This window comes from Pezoporus wallicus, unplaced genomic scaffold (genome assembly GCF_028554395.1).
Source record: "Pezoporus wallicus isolate ANWC-B61680 ecotype Strahan unplaced genomic scaffold, APGP_CSIRO_Pwel_v1 contig_4264, whole genome shotgun sequence".
Classification (NCBI taxonomy): domain Eukaryota; kingdom Metazoa; phylum Chordata; class Aves; order Psittaciformes; family Psittacidae; genus Pezoporus; species Pezoporus wallicus.
Genome location: NW_026637102.1, coordinates 968,266 through 984,297, shown reverse-complemented (window position 1 = coordinate 984,297; position 16,032 = coordinate 968,266). Strand labels below are relative to the sequence as shown.

Below are 16,032 nucleotides of genomic sequence, written 5' to 3'. Positions count from 1 at the left end.
AGATATGGATATGACAGATGCTTAGGATAGTTTCTGAATAGAGCTGCTGTCGTGCTTTCTGAGAGATGTCAGCAGATCTGTTCTTGAAGGGCATTGTAGCACTTCTGTTTGTGCCAGAAGGATGAAGGATCTGTCATTATTTCTGGTTAAAAGCTCATTTTACTGGAGAGACTTCCATTCAAGAATTCACTTTTCAGCCTTGCTAATTTTAAAATGGGAGAATAAAAAATAGCCTTGCCTTCCCGATCACACCAGCAAAAAATAGACTCATTCTTGTGATGTATTTCTTTAAGTTCCTGAGATTTCCCCACAAGAATTGGCTGAGATTTTTAAAACTGCTGAGAGAGGACCTTGTGTGCTAAGGAAGTCTGAAGGGGTTTTACTGTACACGTCTTCAGAGGCTGTCATATTAGCATGGATTCATTTAACCACAGCATTATTTTCACTGATAAGAAGCACAGGAGAGCTGATGTCTTGAAATATCTGGAGGGAGGAAAGTTATAAGCAACTGTTTCTTGTTTGTTTGTTTGTTTGTTTTCCAATGGTGTATCTTTATTATTTCCCCTTGTGGATGCTTGCAATGGGATAAACCATCCAGGTAGCACTCTGGGGGAAAAAAATATTGGGACAGCCTACCCAGGTTGTGAAAAAGAGACCCAGGTCGTGAATATGAGACAGGAATGGGACTGTATCTGTAGCCAGGCTTATTGTAGCACTGCTTCCCAGGCAGTGTATTTACAGAAGTCCAAAACCCCAAAACTTTCAGTAAAAAATTTACAGAAAGGGAAGAGAATTGCCTTACAGTGACATTTTGAATGCTCAAGTACCCCATGAGAATTGTGAGGCTTTTGCAAACCATCTGGATTTGAAGTAGCCAAGATGGTGCCAGGCTTTCTTGGCTTTCTGTGGGTGCAGGGGTAGAGGGATGGGACAGCAAGGACTTCAGGCAGGGATGTGACCGAGGACATGGCTGACAGAGCTATTTTGTCAGCATGGCCTTCATGCTAGAGATGACATGATTCATTTGTGTAAGGGGCAAAGGAAAACAAGAAGAGCATTACATATGTCTCCAGGGAGAGCAGCTAAATAAACAAATGAGAGCAGATGGATAGAGGCACATGAAGTCAAAGCTAGAGTTTTCAGGAAGATAATTTTGCCTGTGTTTTGATTCCTGCCTCTCAACCTATGTCTTAAAGTCCTATGAGAGTCCTTGGCAGGTTGGCTTCCTTCTTGAGCCAAGCCATCCAGCCTTATTCTGGCCCCTACAGCAAATTTTGACACTGTTCCTTCAGCTTGTTGAGGCCCTACTTGGATGGTGCAGCCCATGCCTGAACCTTGTCCCACCTACAGATTCTGTAGGGTTGGGTGGTTTTGATGAACCTACCTGCCATTGTAACCTGGTTGTGTCTTTACAGAGCTGGGGGAAAAAGTGTGTGAGCCTGGCCCTTAACACGCTGCATGGGGTGCCAGGGCCATTAAACAAGGAGTTTTGTAACCAGACCCACGTGACCTTTTTAAATTGTGGTGGTTGATCTTTCTTTCTTCTGGTGTGTTTTGCACACACGTAAATGATTGCTTTTTGAATGAGATAGATTAAACAATTCATCTAAGCACTTAAAAATGTATTTATGTTGCACACAAGACCACTCTTGAAAGCATGTGCTTGAATTTACCTCTGTATTTAAGTGCCTTTCTGGAACTTGGCTGGCATTAATGTCTCAGATGAGGTACCTAAGTGGGCTGCCTGCAAGAAGAAACCCATTCGTCTGAGTCTGTCCCTTGCAAAATCCCAGCTGCTGTGCCTCAAACGTGGTCATGGTCTTGCTCCAAGAGGAGCTGGCTTGGGAGTGCAGGGTGGGATGTGGAGCAGTACTCAGGTTGAGCTGAGATGACCCCAGATATGGATTTGGGGTGCAGCCTAGAGGTGTTCAAACAGGTGTGCTGGTTTTTGATTTTGCATTCTCTATGGCTTATCAAAAACACTTGAACACAGGAGAAATTAGTACACAGAGTTTGCACAGGGTTTTGGACCTGGCCTTCTACAAACCAAGAAAAAAACCATTAACCTCTGTTCAGCTGTTTCTCTCTTTGTCAGATAGACAGCAAACCACTTGAATACCTTTCCAAAGACATCTGAAGGCTGTTTATGAAAATCTGTGACTGTTTCCCAATATTTAGACTGAGCCTATGCTCAGCTGGACACCAGAGAAAACCGGTATGCATATACACTCTCAGACTGGGGTTGGATTCTCCTCTCATTCACATTGCGATAGATCAGCAGGGAAGAATAAATCCTGTGTATGAGATAGAAGGTTAAAGCCTTGAATCCATTTCTGCATTAAGGTTTGTTTCCAGATTGAGAGCAAGAGCCCCAAGCAGTGAAATACGTTGCTTACCAGAGGGCTGGTAAACTTAGGCTTATCTACTCCAAGGCTGGCTTAGGAAGGGTGCATGGGTATCCTTTCTGGATGTGCTGGTATTTTAAAGCCTGGTGGCTTGATGCACTATTTTAGGTGAAGACAAGGGTTTGGCCGTGCAGGAAAAGGATCAGGGCATCCTTCAGGGTATTCCTTATTTGAGCTCCCTATCGCTGCAAGGTTCACAGGGGTATATTAAGAGAAACAGCAGCATAGTTTCCCCAGGCACATCAGAGAAGCCAGCTCTTCTACCATGGCTTTCACTTGATTTTCCCTGACGCGGTTGATTGAAGAGGAAGAAAAGGGCAGAGGCTGTATAAAGCACGAGTATGATGGGCTGACATTTTAAAATAATTTTGAAACAATTCTCCAAAATAAGCATATGGAGTAAGACAAATGGGGAATTTAAAGAAAGAAAATCCAGGCCATGGGAATATACAGTATTTGTTGCATAAAACTGCATCAGAGGCTTGCACAGGGATATCGTATGTGCCCATGTGTGTGCAGGTGGAATATATGAATCATTTGTAGCATATATATGCATATGACAGACACGTGCACTATAAATATGATCTACACAGCAAGGAACTGTAAAGGGGAATTGACGGTGCTCAAGTATTCTCTCCCAAAAGTGCCAGCTGCCAGTCGGGCTGAATTAGATTTCACAGGGGTTTTTGCAATACATGGAATTCACCAGCAAATTACCCTTAAAGAGGGAAAATCAATCATTTGGAGCAGAGATAAGCTGAAGGCGAGGCAGCCTTGGATTGATCCCGTCTGTGCAGGCGTGTGTGGAATTCAGCAGATAACCTGGGGAGAGTGGGGAAGGAGAAAACTCCTCCAGGAGGGGGGGAGTGGGCAAGGACTGACACTTTCAGATGGACAGAAAGGCAGGAGAAAAGGGCTGCCACCGTGGGGAAGAGGATCTGAATAGCTGGGGAGCATTTTGCACCAGGCAACCTGTATCATCCACAGCCTCAGTGAAGTCCTTAGGGATGCAGGGGACAAGGGCCTGTGCCCAGTGAGTTCTCAAATGATTATTGTTGCTGTTGTGCCCGGTTGCTGGGTAGGCAATGGGTGCTGGGAGTCTGAGCTGGCTGGCTGGGCAGCAGGAGAGAGGCAGGCAACTCCAGAGAGGCTATTCAAAGCACTTGAGTTAAATGCTTTAAAGTGGGTGGCAAGAATAACCCTCTTTATGCCTTGTGTTTTCAAAGGAAGGATTAAGCATTATTTATCTCTGACTAGGTAGAACCACAGGCTAAGGTATAGGAACCATATGAAGAGGCACTAATTGCTTTTTTAAAAAAGCACACCCAACTCTCTTCCCCCCCCCCCCCCCTTCCTCCTCTACCATTCCTGAATTCTCAGCACTTTTCCTTTCTTTGCAAACTTGCCAGAATGAGGGGTATTAAACACTCCTCAGCTTTGTAGGTATTAGCCCTTGCCTAGAAAGTGGCTGGGAGGAAAGCTGGAGTTACACTGGGTTTTGTGCTTCAGAAAGGCAAGCTCACCATTTTGGAAAAGTAAGCTGTACCTGAGCTAGGGTGAAGGAAGCCAAAGGCAGCCCTCTACAGAGCCACTATGAAGAGAACTGAGGATTCCAGGCTGCTTTTCCCAAATCCAGCTAACTTTGTGCTGAAAATTATTGCGGGCCACCAACCTGTGCACCGCGGTGGGGGTTGTATGGTTCAGGAAGAATTGTCTGCTTGTCTAGAGGCTTGCTTTTTTACTTTTATTTCTTGTGTAACCATTGGTAAGTGATGCTAAATGCTTGCTTTGACTGGTGGAAGGTTGAATAATTTCTGAAGCGTTTCCATGTGCACTCCCCTGAGGAAGGGGCTGGGTGGGAGCAGGATTGATGGATGAAGCCAATAGGTGATGCTGGATAAAAAAGCTGGGATAAAGCTTATGATCCATCCTCAGTCAAAGCTGGAACAGCTGATGTGGCTGTTTCTGGCCTCCTGATGTGAGAAGGGGCTCCCTGATTTGTCATGAGCCCTGTGAGACTGCCTTGCAAGATTGTGAGAGCAGACTTTGGCCATGATTCATGGGAGGTGCATGAGCAGATCCCATGTAAGTGCCTGCGACCTCTGAAGAGACACATGTACCCACCTCCTGGCATGTCACAGCCTCACATCTGAGCTTCTGCCCTTGCCTTGACAGTCTGTGCTATGCTGGCTGTGCCAAAGGTTGGTATCCCCTCTGCTCCAGTCCCCTGGAATTTAAGAGGGATACTGGGCACGTGGGGCTGGCAAACAGGCCCATCACAAATTGTTCAAATACAAAGCATTTGCGGTAGATCAGTCAGTGGTCACTTTTTTGGGAGTTGGCTATTTGCATGAGGTTGATCCTGGCATTGTGGCATGTTGTAGCTTCGTGTCCCAGCAGCAGGACATGGTGCAGCTCCTGTTCCACGCTCTAAGGAATACATACACAAAGAACAAAGTAATAATTATGCCCAACTGCAGCTACGACTGTCTTTTAGCTGAATTGACATGAAATTTCCATCAGTTGCAACGCTGGCTATGGCTGGGAGGAGGTGTGACTGCTGGGAAGGAGGCAGCGGCCAGCAGCCTCAAGCCACAGTGAGTGCTGGCCCTGTGGACTGGCACAAGATGAGACAAGCTGGAAAAGAGAGGCTGTGTCCCAGCTTTGTGTATTAGCAAAGTTCCCTCTGAAGCCTGTTTCTTTATGGCTCAATTTGTTTCGGATGGAGGGTACATGCAGACGGGTTTATTATTGTAGGGTTGCTAAGGTTTGGCAGGCTGCTCGTTAATTTATGCCTCTGAAGGAAGAAAAAGGAGATGATTTGTTTTCAGTGATGGGGAAGAAACTCAAGCAATACAGGAGCTGATGGGTAAGGGATTGGAGGAGGGAAACAAGCAGATAAAGAAGATTGGGCATCGATACCACACCCATGCATCCCGCACTAATCATCAGCACCACAATGAGATGATGCTCTGCTGTAAGCCCACCACTGCACACCAGGACCTTTGTGAGCCCGGGGAGACAGCACTTGTTTTTCTTCTTCACAAATACATTTCAGATCCCTTGTTTGCTCTGGGTGGCAGGAGCAGGTAGCAAGGGGTGAGGAAAATGCAAGTAGCTCCCCATGGCTTCCTTTGGAGCAGGGGGTACTAGCTGTGAGCTGGGCTGAGCCAGTCCCTTCTGCTGGGCAGCTGATAACAACTTGAATATTCAGATTTGCTTTCAGCCATCCGCAGGGGGCTCACAGTCTCCAGGAACCAGGAGCAAGGAAAGCAGCATGGGGGCAGAAACAAAAAAATAAATAGCTGAATAAATATATAAACGGCAACCCGCAGCAGCCCTCCCAAGAGGCAGATGTATTCCCCTTCTCCAGACCTCACAAGGGGAGACTGAGGCACTCGAGGGGCTGCTAATTAGGAATGGTGGGTATCTGGAGGCTGATCTCCTTCCCCAGCTGGAGGGGAATTAATCCACCCAGCTCTCTTCCAGAAAATACTTAGATTTCTTTTGATGTTTCAACTTTTATCTCATGCCTCCAACAAAGTTGCTTCCTCTCTGGCTTCCAAGAAAATCACTCACATTTTGCCACCACGAAAGGTGTTTTTGTGTCCTGCAGGATGGGCACTGGCCCCTGGGAGAGACACCGAGGGCTCAGCGAAGGAGCTGGGCAGAAATTCCTCAATGGAATTTTTTTCACTGGTGGAAAATGGTTCTTTGTTATAAATTGGCATCTTAAGGATAGGGTACCAAATAATGGCTGGGGGAGTGATGCCTCCCTCTTTCCATTTTCCGTATCCTTGCTCCCTCCCTCCCTCCCTCCCTTCCTTCCTGCCTCCCTCCCTCCCAGACTCTGTACCAGTGCCATGCCTCATTCATGCCAGGGCTGGTACTTCCATTTGCCAGCAAAACATCTTTTGGAAGGAGTGAAGTCTGCCCTAAGATGGGTCAGTTTTATTCCCCTGGAGGGATGTTCACACCCCTGTTGTGCACCAGTTGAGCATTGCTGGGCTCCTGGGCAGTGGGTGCCTTTGGAGCTTGCTCCTGCTGTATGGCTCTGCTGGAGATGCTCAGCTTGCAACCTGCTCTGCAGGCTGCTGGGCAGTGTAGGGAGGAGAGCAAGGAGGGATTCTGCTCATGTCACTGGCTCTCGGTAGTCACACTTGGCCAGCTTTTGCTATTAGTGCCCCTTCGTGCATTTAATTGGTCCTTTTTTCTGATAGGAGTGAGGTCATTCCCTCAGGGAAAATTGGAAATTCAGCTCTGGCAGCTTTTGAACCTGCTTTTCATGTGCTCTGCTGGGCTGTGCTTTGGGAAGGGGTGCCAGGCCCAGAACGAGGGTCCTGAAGCGCTGGTTTTGGTATGTTGGTGGTCCCACTGCTCTGCTGGCCAGGTCTTGGGAAAGCAGGAGATTTCCCATTCCCAGCTTGAGCTGTCTTACTGGAAATAGTCCTTTGACTGGGAGAAAGGTGCTCACACTCTACCCCCCAGCATAAGGCAATGAAATCCCACTGTGTGATAGCCTCTGTGATGTGTGGATCTCACAGCAGTAAAAGAGATTTTCCTTCCAGCTGTGTGCTCTGCAGGTTCATCCCAGGGATGCATTACTTTCATGTGCACATGGATTTTGTATAAAACGGGTGAATATGAAAAGAAGATTTGTAGAAATCGCATGCATTGTACACCCAGTAAGCATAATAAAACGCAAGAAAGAGTGCTTAAGGTCAGTGTCGAACCCTGTGGCTCAGTTAACCAAACCCAAACAGAGAAACACTCCCCTGCATCTCTGGTAATTGCATTTTTACATGTTTGAAGGCAAACGGTTGGGGCCAAGCTGAGGGCATTGGTAGATACACAGCTGATAAACGGGCTTTGCAGTCAGGTTGGTGCTTTTATCCTGTGCTCTCCCCTGGTCAGGCCCCAGGTGCCTTCAGCCTTACCCTGCAGATGGGCCAGTTCTTCTCTCCTTTGTCACTGTTAACCTTCCTGTCTCCCTTCCCAGGGACCCAACAGTGTTTTTGAGGTTTACCTGGTGGGCAACAACTCCAACCACTTCATCATCTCACCAACCTCCATCCAGGGGAAAGCAGACATCCGCGTCCGCGTGGCAGTGCCGCTCGACTTTGAGACCATTCCTCGCTATGAATTTTCGGTAAGGCTGCACCCCTGTGCTCTATGGGATGTCCATGTTTCTAAGAGTGACTGTTAACCAGGCTTCTCTCTTCCTCTCTGTAATCCACACTACAGAGCTTTGGAGCATTACAAAATGACCAAAAATTGAAATAATAGTAAAGAAAACAGCTGCCAGAGCTTAAGCAGAGGGTACGCCCCCTTGCATAAAACTTAAGGTATATCTATGAGGCACCAAAGCTCTCTCCAGCCTCCTGCTCCAGCTTTGCCCTGCTCTCTATCTGAGCTATAAATTCACAAGGAAGGCAAAGCAGGTTTACACCACACCAGCAATGCGTATACACATCCTGACAGAGAGGCTCTCGTACCACTGGTGGAGGAAGATGAGCAAAAACCTTCCTACCCTTTCTTCAGGCTGTGGTGGGGTGGCAGGTCCTGGTTCCCCAGGCAGAGACTGGGGCAGGGTGTCTGGCTCACCCAGAGCTGAGCAGCTCCCAGGGGAAAGAGTCCCTTTTATGTTTCAAGTGTCTATGCTCTGGTGGTTAGCACTGAGGTGGATAATCTAGTGAGGGAGCTCAGTTAAGCATTGTTTTCTCATTGAAGAAGAAGAGATAACTCTCCCAAGCATTGCAAATCATGTCTCCAACCCTCCCTTTGCTTCCTGTCTCTGCCCAGCTCTTTGCAAATGAGAGCATTCCAGACCATGTTGGCTTCGCACGTGTGAAGATTAACCTCATCAACGAGAACGACAATCGCCCCATTTTCAGCAAGGCCCTGTACAATGTAAGCCTCTTTGAGAACACCACCGTGGGCACCACCGTCCTCCAGGTCCACGTGAGTAGGAGCATCCTGGCTCTCTCTGCAAAGTCCTTGGTATGAATGTGGCTCCACGGTTCCCACCTCCACGGGATTGGCTTGGGGAGCCTGGCAAGGGAGTGGTGGGAGATGCTGGCAGTAGGGTGAGGTATAGCCCTCCCATGGGCTTTTGGAGCAGGTATCTTGACTTTTGCTGATCTCCATGTACATGGTTCCCACCATACCAGAAACTTGAGGAGATTCCTGCACTTAAACGTCTTATCTGCAGAAGCAGCTTGTCCTGCAGATACTGATCCTACTAGACATGGTGTTGCTTCTCCCTCCTCCTCAATACATGGGATCCAACGAGTATTTCAGTTGTGTACGCAGTTTGTGTCCCATCACATATGCACTGCCTCTCCCTGCCTCATCTTGTTATGGGAAAAGATGCTGTAGTACCTACTGAACTCGGTCACTTTATCAGTGAGAGTTAATGCCCAATATTTATGTTTCAGTGTGGGTTTTCTCACTGCCCTGTTTAGAAGCATCATCTTCCTCAACAAAATAGAGGTCAATTGAGCCACAAAAAGGTTGAAGGATGGAAAAAGAGGAGAATAACTGTATTTAGCAGAGCCTGGTATTGAATGGCTGAAAGCAGAATGGTGGTGCAGCAGACAGAGGTGGTGATGATCAAGGAGTGTTTCCATTGGGCTCGTCCCTCCTGTGTAGGTTGGTGGAAGCACTCAAAATCCCTGGCAAGAAGATATGTTTCCCAGAGCATGAGGGGAATATCAGCTGAGGTCAGTACCAATGTGGGGCATAGCAGCAATCGGAACAAATCACTGTGCTGAAGAATGGCAGTAAGAAGCAAAGCTCCTTTGGGACAGAAAATATGAAGTGCGGGAAGCATCAAAACCCCTGCTAGGCCTTGGGTGCATTACTACTGCTATGGTTTGTCATACATGAATTTGTTTGGCTTTTTCTCTGGCTGCCCTCCCGTCTCCCCCATGCCCCCTGCTCTCCCAGGACACAGCCCCTGGTGTCCCATTGACACAGACATGCCGATCCAGAGAATAAAAGCCCTGACAAAAGGGTTGGGTGTATGCGCCTGTGCATAAGTGTGTTTACTTTACAAACAGATGGTGTGAAACTATAGAGCCCCTGAGCTGTTCCCATCTGACAGTTATTAATATTTCAAGCAGATGTTTAGCTAGTCAGGCCGTCAGACACTAAACAAATGAGATTGTTACTGTGTTTTCTCTTTCCCCAACTTCCAGCTATGCCAGCATTTCAGAGTGAACGCAAAATGCCAGGAGTTGAATCTTCTATGATAAATCAGAATGGAGGCAATTAGCACTGAAATCCAGATTGCCCTGCCAGCTGATCCCAAACTTTTAACAACCCTCATAAAGTACCAGCTCCTCCTGCTGCTGCTGCTTGACTTCGAGATGCAGCCCTCTGCTTGCTTCCATGCCACTGCCCTTCTGCGTGGTGCCTCTCCAACTGTCCCATGTGCCACACACAAAAAGTCTGCTTTCCTTGCTAATAAATTCCTCCTTTTCTCTTTACCTTCTTTTCCTCTTGCCTGGGAGCTCTTTATTGGTATTCACCCATAGCGGTTAGGGATCTCAGTGCTGCAAAATGCGCTTTTGTACAGATAAGTGCAGGTTTTGAGCCATGTGTTTTGAGGGGCAATGGATTTCCAGGGTTCTAAGGACAAATCAGGAGGTTTATGAGATCAGGATCAACAGGGGAGCGTGTGGGCTAGGCAAGCGGTCGCCAAAGAGTGGCAGGAGGCTTCCTGCCAGCCGCTGCTGGAAATGGCCAAGCAGAGCTGGCAGGGCAGAGCAGTGCCTGCAGCTCCTTCCCAGCAGGGAGGCAAGCAGCTAAAACCACTGGGCCGAGGCAAGCGGAAATTGCTGGGTAAGTTACTCCCAGCAGCCCAAGAGACCCTGGGCTGGTTACCCACCTTCCAGCAAGCACTTCCCTGCTAGACCCCTTTGCTGTGCGCGGCTGCAGGGCGTTGGAGAGGTGAAGGGGCTTCCTTCATGACCTGGGAAGAGCAGCGATCCCGCTCTGCTGAGTAAGCATGTTCCTCGCTGCCACCCTTCCCACACTGCCCTCTGATTGGCCAGCTGGAAATGAAAAGGCAAAAACCAGAGCAAGCAGACTTCATTTGCAGTGACAAATGGCCACTCACTTCTGCAGCATTTCAGCTCCTAATGTCAGTGACAGCAGAGAAACGTTGCCTGTTACACGTATAAATAACTGTAAAACAACCCAAACTGCAGGCATCCAGTGCCACTGCCTGCTTTCTGCTCTCTGCCTCTTTCCTTTTGTCCAGAGATACCCTCTTACGCACTCCTGTGGCTTCCTGGGCACATCTCAGTTACTTCCTTAGCACAGCACAGCCTTTTCTGCCCTCTAGGATTCTGTCCGCTCTTTGTTCTTTATTTTGCATTCCCTTCACTTCCTGTCTGTCCATTCATCCGTCCATTCATCCATCTGTTTAATTCCGTCCATGAAAGGCATTTATCATATACATTTGGTAGTCATTTGCTTGCATGAGAACATCTGGAGAGTACAGGCTTCACAGGAACAGCTTTTGTCCTGTGCAGGGAGCCTGCAATACACCCAAAGGCAGCCTTCCTGCCTCCATGCTCTTCATCCACCTGATAAGCCCCTTAGGCCAGAGATTTCTTCTGTTTGCTTTTGCAGAGACTGGCATGAAGAGGTCCTTACTGAAAGCTTCCAGGCTGCCCTATAACATATATCCTTGCAGTCTGGAGTTAGGTGTACAATGCAACCCAACAGCTGAGCAGAGGGGTGCACAGGCTGCCCAGGGATCCACAGTTGTTAGCAGCCTCTCCCCATGTGAACTTCTCTTTTCCCCCGCCCCAGGCCCTGCTATGCATGAGAAAGCCCGGCTGGAGAGGCCACAGAGTGGCACGTTCCTTCAGCGAGGCTGGGGTGAAGCAGGGAATTGGCCAGAGCTCATCCTGAAGAGATGGGCAAGTTCTGCCCCAGCTACCAACAAATATTGAAATGTTTTATTTTTTTTTCTGAAACAACTGGCCATGAAACCTTTTAATAACACAACAGAAAAGGTCAGAGAAAGAATTTCACACTTCTTGAGCAAGCAGTCAGCCAGTATAACTTCATGCCTTCCAGGAATGAGAGGCAGCAAGAGCAATATACTGCCCCCTAAATGAACTGGGGCTCTGATACCCCCAGACAAGTGCTGCCTGGGCAGCTGGTGCTGTGGGCTGGAAAGCTGAGCTCCGGAGAGGTGTGTTGAGGAAGGGTGCCAACTCTGCATGGTACAGAGGGCTTTAAGCTATAATAGGAAGCCCTGGGGGATGATGGTGCTAGGGTGGATGAATGGCCATGTTCAGCTGTAGCCATGATCAGTGTCTGTGATGGGCTCAGCAAACATCTGCCAAAATGGGTCCCAGCAACTGGTTTTGTCCTGGGGTGAGAGGAGCAGGATAAAGGAGGGTATCTCCAGCCCTGTCTCTCCCAGCTGATAAGCCCAGAAGCTGGAGGAGAGGATGAGTTGCTAGTTAGTCGCATCCCCAGATCTCAGACCAGATGGAGGATAAATCTGCTGCAGAGGGACAAACCAATGGGCAGATGAGGGAGGAACAGATAAAAGGGCATGGTCCAACATCCCTGCCTCTATCTAACAGCACCAGTACAAGTCTTGAGGAAACGAGGTCTGGCATGAATATTGACATTGCCAGAGTGAATGTCTGCTACAGAGGAATAGCAATTCTGTGGGAGCAGGGAATGATGAGAGGGGGAGATCCAAAAGGAATGCCCTCTGCTCTGGGACAAAGCACTAGGCAAGGGCTGAGGTCCAGGACTAGTGAGGACCTACTGGGGCCAGTCCATTAGTTCTATTTGAGTCCAGATACAGCAGAAGCCCTCGGGTATTTGTCCCCATGCTGCTGCTACTCTCCATGTTTCAAGCTGCATCATTGCCAGGAGCAGGAAGTAGTGTTGCTGCTTCACAAGCCATCATGTAGCATGTCAGCTGAGACAGAAGCAGAAAGAAAACTCAGGTTCCCGATGGCTGTGAAGAGGACTGCAGCTGATCAGGCATCAGACCTAGCTGCTCAGGTCTCTGCTCCTTCCTTCCCCAGGTGTGGAGGGTTTGACAGGGATCCCAGAGCCTCACATCCCATTAGCTGTGTTGGGGCCCCCACGAGGAGCTCCTCTGTGACGTGGGGAGGGGGAGAGGCATTGGCACTAGATAAAGCTTTTAGTGGGGAATTTTTTTGGGTGGAAGAAGCTATGAAAAACATGGCCTTGCTTCTGGAATTACCAAGACCCAGCCCAAATTCCAGCAAGCTCCCCTCAGCAGGAGGAAAAGATGGAGGGTTCATTCCAGCATCCCCTCTTGTCCTTTCTGGCACAGTCATGCCCCTTGCGTGTGGTGGAAGATGCCTGGCTGGGAAGAACAGGGAAGGTTCAAGCGTATGTTCGCACTTGTCGCACTAAGCCTGTGGTGTGTCCGGGTCCTGCCACCTTGCAAGGCTGCAGGGTCTGAGCGCTGTAATGAACGGAACGGAGAGCACAGCATCCCTCCAGACTTGTCTTTGGACACTGCTGCTTTGACAGCAGCTGCCATGAGTCAGTGTGGTGCTGATGTCCCAAAAGCCAGGGAGCTACACAGTGGTGTAGGTCTGTGCATTGTTCTCCTTTGCTGATGTATTTGCTAGACCCTGATGAATGGGGAAGGGGCCTAGGACGACCCAGCAGGAGGTATGAATTAAGGGGCAGGAGGTCTCCTTAAGCTCCTCAATACACTACAGAGCTGCACAGCAAAGTCCTCCTGGAAACCTCTGATAACCAAAATCATTAAAGCCTAAACAAACCAAGAGTAACTTGTTTTTAACACAACAATGCATTTGATTTGCCTTGAAGGGTCTGGAGAAAAATGGTTCTCCAGGGAAGTGTGGAAAGTAATCCTAGCTCTGTGATCCCTCCTCTTTGCTTTATTTGCTGTGGTCTGGCTTGGCTGTGCAGGCTAGGATCTGTAGCTGCAGGCTCTGTCAACGGGCTGGCAAGCAGGAGCCAGCTGGGGAGGCTGCTGGTGGCCCCCTCCCTGCCCAGGCTCCCTGGCAAATGGTTGGGATGAAAAAGGGAGAGGAGTAGGAAGGAGTTTGCAGGAAGTGCATTACCTTCAACCCCCACACAAGCATCTCCCAGCAGAGGTATTAACCCCTGTGATTCCCAGTGCTCTTCTGCCACTCTTCTTTACTCAGGCCAGGTCAGACGATTCAGTCACCCATTCAGGCACCTCTCTGATATAAAGCAGATGAGCCATGCTTATGAAAATAACATCAACACCTCCCTGGGATGGACATGTAGCAGTTTGTCCCAAATCCTTGTTGAATTAGTGACTGCCTTCTCCCTGTGACCTTATCCACCTACATTCTTGCAAGGTTATGCTCTTTGCTTTGCCTTGCTGTCCTCCCTGCCCGGAAAGAACCTCTGGTCTGCGATTATGCTGAGTTTTATCCCATGAGCCACCCTCAAGAAGTCTGAAGGTGATGCTGGAACTTTTCAGAGCTTTAAAATGTTTGCCCTATACACGACATTTTCAGGCAAGCTTGCTGGTGTTATCTTTTGCAGACCCTCAGGAATAGTCTGAGCATCTCCAGCAGTCCACAGACCTCAAACTATAACCTATGATGCCCAAATCAACCATCAGACATCAATTTCAGCATGGGAATGATTTTCTGTGGTTTGTGGTATGCAGCAAGGCATGTAAAATAGGCACCGTGTTTCCTTGGGACTTGATAACCTGAATCTGTAAGAGAGTCAGTGCTTTAAAACACACCACCTTCCCTTTTTTTCTTGAGTTTCAGATCATAATTTTCAGATAATTTTATAGAAGGAAGAAAAGAAGGTCCCTCTTTCATTTTTTGCAAATGCCTTAGCCTATGTATTTTATAAATGTGTGTGTATATTATTACATATGTGTGTGTGCATGTGCATTCTGGTTCACATTCCTGGATAGTCCCTTTCTGCTACCCCCCATGGGTTGTCCTCAACCTGCTCATCGTCCCCAACAGATCCTTTCACATGGATTTTCGTCTTCCCCCTCCCTGGCACTGCACTTCCTCAAGAGAAGCCTTGTTAGTAAGAGCCTAATGAAGTAAATGCACTAATTAACCTTCCATTACTCTCCTCATTAAGGCAACCTTTAATTTGGTTGGCAAAGTTTCTCTCCTTTACCATCCAGCTGTCAGCTCTCTTCTGCTTCTTCGATCTGTCTTTGGCCTCACATTGGGGGTGGGAAAATCGATCCCAGCCTGATTTTCTTTCCCCTTCTTTCCAGCCAGCTGTAAATGCCAGTCAACAAGAAAGTAATAATGTAGTTTTCCCACTCTGGGAAGAAGAGTTGCAGACATCAATAAGCACCTATTAAAAATGCAAATCGCTTTCTCAATCAGCCATCAGCTTGCACTGGTGCAAGTTTGGTGAGCAGCACAGGGATGCTACGGTCCATGGGCTCCCGCTTCCTGGACTGGAGCCTTGCAGTGGTACTGGGACAGCTTTGGGGTTGCACCTCTCTGGGTTTGTTCAAATCCAAGTGCATGTGGCTGACACAGGTGATATGGGGTTTTGCAAACCTGGGGGGTTTCCCCCCATTGCCTATGGAGCGTTCAGGTCTCATCCGACCCTGCGCCCTTTCATCCCTTTAGTCAGGGGCACTAACTGTCCCCTAACATCTGGTAGCTGGCACTGTCTTTTGTTTCTAGATGATCTCCAAAGGTTTTCTTTCCCCTTCTTTTTCTTGGAGAAAAAGTGAATGCAGGGAGCAGAAACAGTCTGAGATAAAAGGCAATAGTTGTAGAGGCTGAATGAAGAAGCTGGCTGTAGCTTTCAGCTGCTGATGGGCAATGTGCTGTGCCAAGACGCTCACCCCAAGCTTTATTTCTGTCCCACATGGTGATGGTGACTGTGTAGACCAGCCTTGAGGGAAAACCTGTATTGCTTCCGATTTTGGAAAGGTTGCATGGAGTAAGGAACATAGCCAGTCAGAACAGGGAGTGAGGTGGGGAAATACCTTGCAAATCAATAGATGGATGAAAAGGCTTCCAGGGATGACCACACTTTGAGCTTCTGCAGGGAATCATCTGGGAGATAAAACATCCCCTGTCCCATCCATGGCACCTGAGGTGCTCTCCCATCAGGACCAGATTGTGATGCATCCTATCATCTCATGGGGCACTGGTGGTCAGTAGGACAGCATTCGTGTATGTTGCCATGAGGAAAGCACAGAACTTCTCAACCTTTTCTAGTTGACTAATGCTCTAAACTTTACTTAGGGGGTTGAGTTTGTGTTGTGCCTACTGCACCTATGTTAGAAGTAGCTTGCACCTTTTTTGCCTCCCCACATAGGTTTGGGGAGTACAGTGTGGTCAGCCACTAGGAGAAGAGGACTTGCAGGTCAGCTTCCATCCTTTCTTTCTGCCTGAATAAATGGAAAATGTATTGGAAAGCCCTTGCTGAAGAGGGTGAATACCAGGGAGGTGGTAATGAGACACTGCCATCCAAACATCCAGGGTGAGCAATGTGATGCAGGGGATAGGCTCAGGCAAGGGGAGAGGACTTTTTGGAAAGCAGGAGGGAGTTCGAAGGACACTGGCAGGAATATGAAAGCATGGCTCAGCAGCAGCTCATAGAGGAT

At 48.3% G+C, this 16,032-nt stretch overlaps 1 protein-coding gene across 12 annotated transcripts in view; it reads left to right on the top strand.

Moving 5' to 3' along the window:
* The window catches only part of CDH23 (cadherin related 23), a 208,062-nt gene that overhangs the window by 118,805 nt on the left and 73,225 nt on the right, over nt 1-16,032 (top strand). For 10 of the 12 annotated variants that reach the window (XR_008971454.1, XR_008971452.1, XR_008971453.1 and 7 more), the window contains exons 12-13: nt 7,405-7,554; nt 8,208-8,366. Coding sequence is in view for 9 of the 12 variants with exons in the window: in XM_057403314.1 (XP_057259297.1) it covers nt 7,405-7,554; nt 8,208-8,366 (309 nt within the window). In the remaining 3 variants the exon portion in view is untranslated. Of the gene's footprint in view, nt 1-7,404; nt 7,555-8,207; nt 8,367-9,604; nt 10,411-15,743; nt 15,864-16,032 lie in introns of those variants that run through there. The other 2 variants (XM_057403310.1, XM_057403311.1) reach the window with 2 other exon arrangements.